The 12,971-nt window shown below is 34.6% G+C and overlaps 1 protein-coding gene across 3 annotated transcripts in view; it reads right to left on the bottom strand.

The window, feature by feature from the left end:
* LOC147543410 (beta-amyrin synthase-like) overlaps positions 1–12,971 on the bottom strand; it is a 34,194-nt gene that overhangs the window by 9,131 nt on the left and 12,092 nt on the right. For all 3 annotated transcript variants that reach the window (XM_086636706.1, XM_086636707.1, XM_086636708.1), the window contains exons 8-16: positions 12,775–12,963; positions 7,977–8,090; positions 6,352–6,471; positions 6,136–6,258; positions 5,553–5,651; positions 5,410–5,466; positions 2,601–2,647; positions 2,352–2,495; positions 986–1,163 (exon numbers count right to left, since the gene is read on the bottom strand). In XM_086636706.1, the coding sequence (XP_086492832.1) occupies positions 986–1,163; positions 2,352–2,495; positions 2,601–2,647; positions 5,410–5,466; positions 5,553–5,651; positions 6,136–6,258; positions 6,352–6,471; positions 7,977–8,090; positions 12,775–12,963 (1,071 nt within the window). The remainder of the gene's footprint in view (positions 1–985; positions 1,164–2,351; positions 2,496–2,600; positions 2,648–5,409; positions 5,467–5,552; positions 5,652–6,135; positions 6,259–6,351; positions 6,472–7,976; positions 8,091–12,774; positions 12,964–12,971) is intronic.

The raw sequence follows: 12,971 nt of genomic DNA, 5'->3' as shown, positions 1-12,971 counted from the left end.
CTGACTCTGGCTAATTTTGAATCAATTTCAATCAGACATAACACTTGACTCAAACTCTGTCTTCTATGAAAGTCTTTATGCAGGTGATGTTGCAAATGCTTGTATCCGCCCTGCAGCCTTACGAATTCTCAAACAAAAATCTCGCTCTCCTCACTGCAATGCTAATGGATAAAGCTTAACCTTTAGTCTTAAAATAAGTCATCAAAGCCACATTTGATTCATTCCTTATGGTTCTACTTGCGGGAGGAGTATCAGAAACCTTCACTCTATCAGATCATGAGATGATCGAAGAAGATTTGAAAAGCCTTAAACTTGCCTTTTCCTCGTGTATGGACGGAATGATACTCCAAGAAGTTGCAGAGAGAGGCTGAAACGGTGGAGGTTTTTTTTTGGGACTAATGGGTCAGCTTCACCAGACACCCATGATCATTATCGTGTCATAGTTTCTTCTTCCTTCAATTTTTTGTATTTTTGAACGCGGGTTCTAAGAAAGGGGTTTCCTTAACTTCGATTTGACGCCGGGAGGTAACTTGTAAGGACTTTCATATGTATCTATATAATAAAACTCATAGATTTGTGACAAACATCATTTTTTAATTATAGATAAATTTATCATTTTTCACATTCAAATTTTCTTCTTTTTTACCGTTTTAAAATTTGAATTATAATGAAGTCGTCAGTGCCGAAGGCACGGGTTATGCCTAGTAAAGTCATAAATTAAGTCAAAATTTTAAATACATTTAGCATTTCCCTAACTTTTTTGCAACTCAATGGGAATCCCTTGTAATAATATAAGGAATTAGTGATACAAGGAAAAAAAAATAAAGAGGAAACTCAATCAAGTTGTACTAGTAAAATTAAAATATATATATTCCAGCTCCTCATAGTAAATTGTACAAGTAGAATAAAGTGGAAATGCAATGGAAGTCCCTCATATTAATATAAGGAATTAGTGATAGAAGAATTGGAGTATATAATAGTGTACCTTTTTCGGGCAAGAAAGATAACTTTCACCCCAACCACCACAATTTTTTTGTATTGACAACAAAAAGTCACAAGCTTTACGAACTGTATCACTGTTTTCGCAAGTTTTTCCTGAAGCTGTTAAACCTCGTAGTGCGATCCATGTAGCATAAATAAAACAAACCCCCCATTTGCCGTACCTATACAACTTAATCAAGTACTAATAAAATTATCATCTAATGAATTACTGCCTAAATAGCAGAAATCTAGTTATTTGTCTTATAAAAGCGTAATAAATATGGCACAGGAACAAGAGAATGCTAGATGATTCGAATGAGAAAGAGGACACAATTGAAGAAATTCTTATCTAATCTAGAGCCTCCATCTTCTACTGGGCTACCAAGTAATCTTTGCTAAGGCTTTAAGCCTCTTTTAATTTCTTTTTTGATGTCTTGTTGCTAAGCACTGAGTTTTCTTAACTACCCATCTTTTCTTGTAATGTTTGTACATCTTTTTTATGAATCGATTTAATCTTCTTTCACAAAAAAGAAACAAACACACTGACGGAAAATCGGTCCATCTTTACAAGGTAGTGTACCACACCGAGTTTGGTCTAACCAACACATATACATTGTGTGCCTACTCAAACATATCTTAACTTCTAAAAAATTAGCTGAAGCAACTCTAATGGAAGTTCCCTTGCATGTTATAAGTTTTCAGTTGAGAAGGATTTAATGGAGGCAAAGTTTCTAATGGAAGCTTTAAACGGAGATGAAGAAGACCAAATTGATGACTGATTAAAAGCTCTTAAGAACATGCATAAAGATGTCATAATTATGTTAGTGTAATGAGAATCAATCTAAATCTATCGCTTGACACGAAAGATATTGGAAGAAGCGCAAAAGGGGAAGAACAAAATAAGTGTCACAATGAGTTAAATATTGAAAAAGGAAATCTGAAGCCACTTTCCACATTTCAATATGACAAAGGGGGATAACAAGGTTTCATGTAATAGTCCCACATTGCTCATAAGAGTGTCCAGAGACTGGGCTATATGTGTAAGCTCAAGCTTAGTAAATACCGAGGCCTTTTGGGTAGGCTTGTGGTGCCTTCGCCAAGGACAAAACCCCGTACCTGTGTGAGGTGGTTAAAGCGGGAACAATATCGGCAACTGCTAAGGCTTGGGGCGTTACATTTCAAGAGTAATCTCAATTTACTGCTCTTGTTATATTGTCCACGTAAGTGATTTGATAAGGTAAGGTGACAGGTAAGAGGGCATCTTATTATTTTGAATGAAAATTAGTTAACTGTTATTTTTCGATTTACACTCTAACATGTATTGACTTGACTCGTTATTTTTGTGTTAAAATTGATTAAATTTAACTTACCATGAACCATCTGGCCTTTGTTGGACCTCAATGTAGCGAATAGCATTAGCAATGTATTTTTCAATTTCTTCCTTTCGGTGGTGAGGATGAATCTTCATAAACAACATTAGAGCTTCAACTGTTGATGCAGTCACCTCCACGTATCTTTATACAAATTTCGACCAAACACAATAATTATCACCATAATCTAAAAGATTTTAATGCCAAAACTAAAAACAGACTCTTATTAAAGAATCATAATAGTCTTACTCATGCTCGATAACAATGTCTTGAAAGAACTCGGTTGGATTGAGTACCTACAACAAAAGACATTTTAAAGTATCTGACAAAGTTAAAACACTTAGCATGCAAAAGCTACTCTATACCACTACGACAATTTGAAAATTACTGTGGTGTTTCGTTGTGTTTAATGAATCTCAATATTAACTACTAATCAAATTCATTAGTAGCATAATCTTACATCCCCGAACATAAGAATTTTCCAAGTACATTAGTGTAGGGCTACCTTTTTCTTGTAAGCCAGTTTTCAACGAAAGTTAGTCTCAATGGGCTATAAATAGTATGAAAATTAGTGTTCGGAGGACAGGTTGGGACTAGAGGCGGAGCCACTAGTGGGCTCTAGAGCTGCAGCCCAGCTCTCGTTTCAAAAATAAAGTTAAGCAGATTTTTTTTTTCTTGTACTATTAATAAAACCACATTACTTTTCTATTACTTATAATTTTCAGCCCGCCCCTTAATTAATTTTTAGCTTCGCCTCTGGTTGGGAGTTAGTAACCCTAGTCTTGAATGAGGGGAGCTATTACCGTATTACTATTGTAAGAAAAGAGAAATTGTATTGATTTGTATTGATATTCATAGCTATTACATAAGATCATTATAAGGAGTAGTACAAGAGAAAAGTTTAAGCAATTGGACAATGTGGGACTATATTGGACTATATTTCTAACATTCCCCCTCAAACGAATGACTTTTGCTAGTGAAAAATTCATGAGTTTGCTAAAAAAAATTTGTAGATTTTGACTTGATGGAGGCATCATTGTGAGGTTGCTATGTTGTTGTTTGTTGTTGATTTTGCTTTTCTTCACTTGAAGAAAAGTTGGCACCATTGCCAGGTTTTGTTGATGTTGATATTGTTGTTGATTTTGCTTTTCTCCACTTGAAGAAAAGTTGGCGCCATTGCCAGGTTTTGATGTTGATGTTGTTGATTTTGCTTTTCTCCATATGAAGAAAAGTTGGCACCATTGCCAGTTATTGACAATTACTAACCATTGTCCGGTTGACAATTACTAACCATTGTCCGGTTTTGGAGATCTTCCTACCTTGGTTTTTAATAGCCCTCACACATGATTATTACTCCAACATCATCGATCCAATTCAAGTTTTTGATCTACTTGATTTTATGTGTTGTTGAACATAAACACTAGCAATCATTCAATCTTGACCTTCCCACTTCTATTCTTCATTTATGCTCTTTCTCATGTCTCCTCTTCTTTTGATCTTATAGAAAATATAATGGAACCAAGTAGCTTACTAAAGTAACAAACATTTGAGAGTTCTCATCTTGGATATAAGAAGTATGAGCAAATCAATTTAAGAGAATTAACTCTTTTGTCATAAAGGAACCCACAAACATGTTTTCAAAAAACATCAAAAGAAAACCATCTTTGAGAATAAGCATGATTTCTTTGATACATTCTATCAAACACTTCATGTGCATCATATTGTAAATCAAGATTTTGGAGAACTATAAGTATAGTTTCAAGATAAACATGGGGTATATAACTATTCTAACAAAGAAATCCATGAATTCTTTTCCCCCTCTCTAATAGCTTTCCAATTTCTCTCAAAATATAAGTTCATGGACCATGGATACACATAGATTTGATGTTGGGGAGGACTTGACATTTGAAATGCTTGAGATCATTGAAGAGTATATCATGTGATTTCTTCAACAAATCACTCTTCTTTGGATCTTTCATCTTCTTGTTAATCTTCATCATCTTCAAATACTATTGAGAAAAGTATTGAAGAATGATTAGATCTCAACACTAGAAGAGAACTACTCTTATTTGAAAGAAAAAAAAAACACTAAACTTGTACTAAAAATCGATAAAAGTCCGGCGGACGATAGTCATTAATGGGACTACCGCCGCCGGCTAGCGGAAGACTATAAACGACTAACCCAAGAAAGAAACCTAGAAGCTCTTATACCATGTAAGAAAAGAGAAATTGTATTGATTTGTATTGATATTCATAGCTATTACATAAGATCATTATAAGGAGTAGTATAAGAGAAAAGTTTAAGCAATTGGACAATGTGGGACTATATTGGACTATATTTCTAACAACTATATTCCACATCGCTAGGACATCAAAATTTGCAAAGTACATAACCTTTGAATGGTTTTTCTTCACAAAGAAAGCTGGATCATGCTCATCACAAATATATTTGTGATTGCATCCATTGTTCATGTTAGATAATGTAGATTTAAGTTCTTGAGAGGTGATGTTATCAGTTCTATTCTGAATTGTAATAACAAATTGTTCGAATTCTTTACTAAGACCTTGCGAAGTAAATCGAGTGAGTTCTTTTTCACTAAACTTATGATTCGTAATTGAATCAGCTAGCTGCTTGATTTATATCTAGTGATCAGTAATAGAGAAGAACCTCTCTTGATATTCTGAATCTTGTTTTCAAGATAATCCATAATTGCCTCGATTTGTCCAGCATAAGTGATTTTTTAAGGAAAATGCTGCAATTACTTAGAGGATGACATAATAACTCATATTTCACTAAAAGTCAAAGTTTTTTCAAAGTTCGACTACGATGATCCAAATGAGGAAACATGTCATCCTCTAAGTAAGAAATTTTATGTAACTTTATCATTTCCCTAAACTAGAAATATAAAAACTCTATTGGTCATAAACTACAAAGCCTTTGAGGATATAAACCTAAATCTTATGTTATTATGACCTAAACCTTGTGGTAATTATATCCTATATCATATGTCATGTCATATTTTAAATGATATATATATATATATAACTGTGATCTTACCTCCAACCATGTCTCGGTTGTTGACGGCTCCCATGCAGTCGTTCCACCATCTTTGCCCTGTAAAGACAATAGAAGATAAACTCATATTCTCCATAATTTACACTACTAGGATATCAATAGTTATATTTAGAGTCTTCTATTACTTGAAGAGAAAGAATAACATCAACTGAATCGTGCAATCGTTCCGCTGGCATTTCTTCTCCAACAAGTTCAGATGACATTTGTGATAGTAAGAGACAAGCCTGAAAAAAGAAGTTATTTCACTTACACAACTTTCACAAGTAACATATCTATTATCTAACATATTTTTATTATAAGGAATAAACTCACTAAATTAGTGAAAGACTAATAAAACACCATACATGCATGCAGCAAAACTTAAGCCTTATAGATGAGCGAAGAATTTATCAGCTTGAATAAATCATTTTCTAACATATGCATCTGTTAAGACAGTGGCCTAGAAACCCATTCATACAAATATATGGAGGCATACTATTAGATATGAAATTTTTCGATTTTTGTTCTCATATTTCAGGCTCATTAATAGGTGAGTAAAACATATGCGAATGAGAAGAACCACATACTTTTTTTTTGGATACAACTATATTAGAACCTTGAAAAAAGTAGTTAGGTTTCACAAAAAGAACCACATTTGTTCACTAATGTATTTCATTTATTAGAACCAATTTATTTCGATTAGATGTAACTATCTATCTTGGTACTTGCCGTTAGTCCTTCTGCAGTGCAGTCAGCAACTTGCCATCCATGATCCTGATCAGGTAAAGTCCATGATCCTTTAGAAATGTGACGGTGCATGCTTCTGAAGTCACCTGATGGGTTATCTTTGACCTTCATACGAATACAAATACGAATACATATGATTAATTAATAGAAATTATTTGTTTATTAGTGAATGAGTCAATTCAAAAGTTAGGTTCAAACTTGTGATTGCTTAACAAAATTATGCGCCTTCAACAAAATAGGACCAATCTCTGCAGTAAGATTATTTGCTAGAAGGGCTCGGACGGCAAAACCAGTATCCCACATCTGAGTTCCCATGCCCTGTGGTACGATTGGGGTTATAAGATGCTAAACAATTAAAACAAAATGCAAGATAATTACAAAAATATATCTATTTGTCATGTAAGGACTCTAAAACTCATTACGTTAAGTATTACATGACATTAATATATCACGAAGATACAACATAAATTAAATAAGTACATTAACCGCTATGACTCGGACATTTCCACTCTTAAAGCCATAAAAAGACATATTAGGGTTATTCTGAGTGATCTTTAAGCTTATTTACACTACATTTCCGTTATATAGTGTTTATTATTACATAGGATAAATTTTCAGGTAAACCACTTTCACCCGGTACGGCTCAAACCTTTGCACTCTCCTGGGACTTATGAGGGAAATGCAAATGACCGGACCAAAGGCCCGTATGAGTAACAGAAAAAGATGATGAAACTATCACCGATAAAGATATTTTTCAGCAAGTGAAAAATGATGTGCTAGTACAGAGAGATTATTGTTTGTCTTGGGGTCTATTATCTGAATGGGTAACCTCACTAATATCTTTATAAATGTAGATTTTTTTTACCGTCTATAACTATATGGGTTACTAGATGGGTTTAATTATTTCTTAAAGAAATTAAGGAAGGTAGAAATACAAGGGAATTATGATTATTTCTTAAAAATAATGTTATAAATGAAACCTAAGAGTTTGGAATGTTTAACCTTTCAAGATGATGAGCTTTTACACAAGGGAATTGTGATGTCTCTAATGGCAACTTTGACTAAACACATAAAAGAACTTAAAACTTCCTACTAACTTCCTACTCGTATTTAGAAGACCCCACGTTTCTAGCCGGCCTAGTGTGGTCACGGGTAGGGGTGTACTCGAGTCGAGCCGAGCCGAGTAGTAAGATGTTCAAGCTCGGTTCGTGTATTTGACTGTCGAGCTCGAGCTCGAGCTCGTTCGAGTAATTGTCCACTTGTTCAAGCTCGGTACGTATAAGTTTGAAAGAACTCGAGCTCGAACTCGAGCTCGCATTGTTTTAAGCTCGTTTATCAAAATACTTCAAATTAAAACTTTCTAAATCATCAAAATATTTCAATGATCATTTGTCACATACAATAATAATGATTAATGATTCATATTCCGATAATTTTTTAATGGTTGATATTTCATGTACAAGTTTCAATACTAATACGTTATGTACTATACTATTATAAGAGTATGTTAAACGAGCTGTTCACGAGTAGCTCGTGATACACTAAAGAATGTTCAAGCTCGGCTCGTTTATGTAAACGAACTTGATTTTGAGCTCGTGTTAAGCTCGGGCTCGTTAATATTCGAGTCGAGCACGAGCAATAGTCGAGCCAAGCTCGAGCAGCTCGTTAAGAGCTCGGCTCGTGTACACCCCTAGTCACAAGTCATTTGGCGTGTTGTATCCCGGGTTCTAGGCCGTGTTAAACAAAATGCGGTCACGAGTCATTCATCCAGAGATGTAAATTAGTTTCATTTATGAAACTTTTCATAATTAATTCATTCAAACCTGCATTCTCAATCCATCCTCTGCAACCCAAAGATAATCTGGAACTCTGGCTAGATGTTTTTTGAATGCATCTGAGTTGGGATCTTCCACCCAACAAGCAAGCAGACATAAAACCTATATATAGAAGTTTTTTAGTTCATGATATACAATTGAAATAGAAAACATTAAAGTAAAGTCGCAGTTTTAGGGCATCTAAAAAATTTACCGGGAAATAAATACTTTGATCAATTACAATTTATGACCTACGAAGCAACCTTTATTTAGTCCATAAATCAACTTGTTTATTTTTTGTCTCCTAGTCTTCAATTTCAACTTTAACTCGGATTGGCAACTGGCAGTTCACCCCCCTGAATTGGGAAGCCTTCGAGTTTAGTCCTAAGGTTAACGTTGTTGTTATGTACTTTTATCCCTCATCGTGTTGTGGTGTGGGTGTACTGTTGTAACACTTTTATGTGTTTGTTAAGTGTTTTTTCCTCAAAAAAAAAAAAAACTTTAACTCGGAGCACCACCACTTATACAACCACTTCTGACAACTAACACTATAACCACTTTTGACCAATAGCACCACCACTACCTTCGCCCACTAACACCATCATGACTTCTCCCTCCTCTACCTCTCGTTCCGTCTTTGTCTCTCTGCTCCGGGGAAGTAGGTACTTCACCACAACTTATGGGAACCCCCCAAACCAAATTGGTTTCTGCCTGGTTTGTGGCAATTTTCGAGAAAAAAAAGAGAGAGAGAGGAAGACGGAGGGAGTGATGTAGAGAGAGGAAAGGAAAAGAGATAGATAGATAGATAGATAGATAGATAGATAGACAGACAGATAGATAGATAGATAGATAGATGGTTAGATAGATAGAGAAGAAAGTGAAAAGAGAAGAAGCAGAGAAAAATGATGGTGGTGGTGGGTGAAAATGGTGGTGGCAGGAGTTGGTGGTGGTGGTCGAAGGCGGTGGGTGGTGGTCGAAGATCGGAGATGAAGATTAGGAAGTAGAACTCAAAATAAGTCTTCCCAGCCAAAACTAGTAACGGTTATTCTCGCATCCAGAGAATATCGTGGATGCCTCAAAACCCCCACCTAAAGTACTCCCTCCGTCCCAAAATGAATGACCTATTTTGAAAACCCAATTTTTAAGGGAACACCATTAATTAAAGTTTAACTTTAAAAAATAATATGATTTTTTCCAATTGTATCCTCATTAACTTTTTTACAATAAAACGAAAAAATTGAACTTACTTTTATATAAAATTATCATTAAATTTAAAGTAGTGGGTATTATAGGAAAGAGCGAAAAGTTATTTTCTTTATTTTTAGAAATGAGAAACTAAAATAGGATAACCCGAAAAAGGAATTAGGTCATTCTCGGACTGAGGGAGCAATACATTAAGAACTGCCCTATATAGAGCCACAACTGGTTATGATTAGCAAAGTATGTTGGTATACTAAATTCTGGCCAAACTTTTTGTTCCTTAAAAAGTTGGGGATAAAAATCTTAAAATGGAAATGTTGGTCAGTAGACTTCAAAGTTTGAATATCTATCGTTTCTAACAACAATTTGCATCTTGCTAATATAAACTACGAGTATCCAACGAGTCCATAATTATGTCATTAGAATACAATGAAGTCCTTAACTAACTATCCTGGTTCAAAGTATGTACCTTTTGATCAAGACAAAAAATATTATGTTTTAATAATGTTATAATGCCAAAAGAAAACAACTTCATTTGATAAAAAAACGAACACTGTAAGAACGAAAAAAATCCAACAGTTGAATTCACATTCCAGATACTATGTTGAACAACTTCTTCGCCAATTGGTTGTGCATCAACTTCGAAAATCCGTAGGTCACAAATTCCGTCATTTATTCACTAGTGTTAAAGCTAGGGTATAAATAAAGTAAGGTAAGAATGAGCTCTCATGCGCCTAAGATGGCCTTGAGGGTCTTTATATGGTCTTTGAGCCTAAAGATGTCTTTGGTGATAATAGTTATCAGACTTATTCAATTCATTTATTTATTTATTGTGTATCCATACTCTATTGAATGTAATTAGTCGTAAATTTCATATAAAAATTCCTTCTTTCACCTTTTCGAATATAAACATGTGGGACCCATTTTATCCAACTTATAAAATATCCACGTTAAACTATGTTGGAGTTGGAGATACGGTATATTAATTTTTTTTTATGTGAACCCAAAAGTCATAACAACATCATTATATGACATAGATACGTCATGAATTGAACAATCTATATAACTACCATAACAAACACAAATTACGTTGCCCAACAATCTTTCCGCTACTCTAGCCATTGAAGCTTCGGATCTTCTTCATCGCTTGAGTGAGTTCGGCACCCCTCTTTCCAACTTGCCTAGCACAAGAGTATGGACTTTATCGAACAATGATCTCTTCTCCTCTAAGTCATTATATAATCATTTAGAGAAACAAATTCCTCCTTCTATCTCCTCTAGAGTTTTTCCCAAAGGTAAAATTTGGAACAAATTTCTTCCATCTAAAATCTCATTCCTTCTTTTGGCTATTTGGCATAAAGCAATACCTACTACATTCGCAAAAGAGGTATGATTTTGATTAATATATGTATTCTTTGTATGGTCGAAGAAGAATCTTGCAACCATTTGTTTCTAGAATGCTCATATGCCCAGAAAATTTGGTCTAATCTTTGTGGTAATTTCCCACAAAATTTTAGTTCTTGTCTCGATTTAAGAGGTGATAGTGGTTGCCAAGAAGTTAGAAATGAAGCCCGAAAATCTTTCTTGATTGCTTGCTCTCCATTTGCTATCTTATGGGCTCTTTGGTTGGAGAGAAATGATATGATCTTCAAGGAGAAGTTCCCGAACAACTAATTGTTTTCATTAAAGGACTTATTTTCTATTGGAGTTCTCCATTGGTTTGGAAGAAGACTACTCCGTTTTCGAATTTAGTTTTTAATTACCAGACTTTAATTTCAATGTAATTACTTTTTTTATTGTGATATTTTCTCTTGTATTTCTCTTTGATGACTCCTTGTCATCATTTTTCAATGAAATTGCCATTATAAAAAAAAAACACATATTTAGTCATAAAGGTCGTATAAAGACCCATAAGCTATACTATGAGGTCTATAAGTCCATTTATTCCTACATTTTTCATATTTATGCCCCACTTAATAAAGCATGGATTTCTACTTCCATAGAAAACCTGAGATTTCCAGAATGCAGAGGGAGTGTCCAACCACTACATCAAGTGGTGGTGGACATAATTAATATGTTGTGGGACTTTTAATCATCCAAGCATAAAATCCAATAAGAATCGAACCATTTAGTATGCTTTGATTAATTTTATAAATCTATACATGCTCTCCGCTATATTTAAACCAAAGAATTTAGATGCTGAAACGCATACGTTAACCATGGCTAGTGATTGACTTGACTGAGTTGATCTTCCACTTGGCTTTTCTACTAGAAATCTTTCTATACATTAACTACATGACACTTTGATATACCCAATAGTCAATTCAGTTCTTACTAGACCACATTATGACTTGACTATAGATGTACTAAGATAATCAATACACACGATTTCACACGTATGTGAGACTATTTATCGAACATTGTCTACTTGTGATACCCTTCATGTTGGGATTTAACATAGCCTAGTGCTATTAGTAGAATTTCAAATATTTAATGTCTAAAACAATCCACTCAAGATCACATGCACAAACATAATATGAATTAGCTTTGGTTAGGTAGGTACACCTTACTTTCACATCCTTTGCACAGATCAATATGATTCTTGTCCAAAGATCTGAAACTTAAGTGAAGTTCCTCTACTTGGGACACACGAGCAAACTGACTTAATCTCTTCCAAAACCACGATCAAAGACTTTCTTGATCTCCTTGTGGTGGTGATACTATATCCTTAGAGATCAGAACTTCTTCTTACTGACTAGATAACTTTCAGTTATGGATAATTGGGTTTTTTCTTTATCTTTCATCAAAAGTAGCCAAGGAGAAAGTTCAAAGCTTTTCCACATTATGTCTTATTTAATCTAGGCCTCTTATAAAGCCTAGATCAGAGTTCATCTCTGATTGAGACTCCAAGCCGGCCAGAGATCCATCCAATTAGACTAATGGCCGGCTAAAGCCCCATCCCGTGGGACTCGTCGCCCTGGCAGTCCAGGGCCATGTGAGTCATCTAGGATCTGGCTCATTGCCAGACCCCGTGCAATATTTTAACCAATACCATGCCGGGCCTGAAGTTTTGCACTATTGTCCGTTTAGTTGATTCTTTTGATCATTCCCAATGATCTTAGAGTGTAACCCAATAGGATTCAGTCGTCGTTAGTCACAAATCAACCGATTGAACAACAAATTGTAGTTGGTTTCTAGATAAACACTACGTTGCCTACAAGACCGGACTCAATGATCTTCATCATTTTCCCTTTCCGACTAAATGAATGTATCGTCATTAAATGATCTCATTGTCATCTTGATCGAAGGACATATCCTTCACTTAGTTCTATAAATACAACATTTCAAGTTGTATAATTTCTTATTAGATTAATTTGTTTCTAACATATGGAAAGATAAACATTCTGAAACTTGTTAGTTGTGAGTGTCAAATCACTTTAAAGAAACTCAAAACTCTTAGAGACTTTTTTGGGTCCATTAATATTTCGTATATCTATGATGGATTTCGAAGTTCTATAACAAAAACATTCACGTATAGGTGTTACTCTGTTAACATTAATCAAACAGTTAATGAGTTGTTGTGGAAGGAAAACGAAGAAGACGATACCTTTTCTATAGAGCCAATAGTAATGTACCGACTATTTTCATCTTCGTAATGGATGTGTTCCATTGCTACTTTCAGAGCCTTTTCTCTCACTTTCGAAGCAGGCCACCATCTTAAAAGAGGCTCAGTGAAAATACGAAGAGAGTCCCATAATAAATTTTGTATTAAAGGGTGGGGATAGTAGAGGTCCTCCTGTATAT

The sequence above is a fragment of the Eschscholzia californica genome, unplaced genomic scaffold (assembly GCF_041429995.1).
Source record: "Eschscholzia californica isolate CP2 unplaced genomic scaffold, dmEscCali1.0.p SCAF_4, whole genome shotgun sequence".
Taxonomy (NCBI): domain Eukaryota; kingdom Viridiplantae; phylum Streptophyta; class Magnoliopsida; order Ranunculales; family Papaveraceae; genus Eschscholzia; species Eschscholzia californica.
Note: the sequence above shows the minus strand (reverse complement) of the source record. Positions and strands in the feature narration are given on the sequence as shown.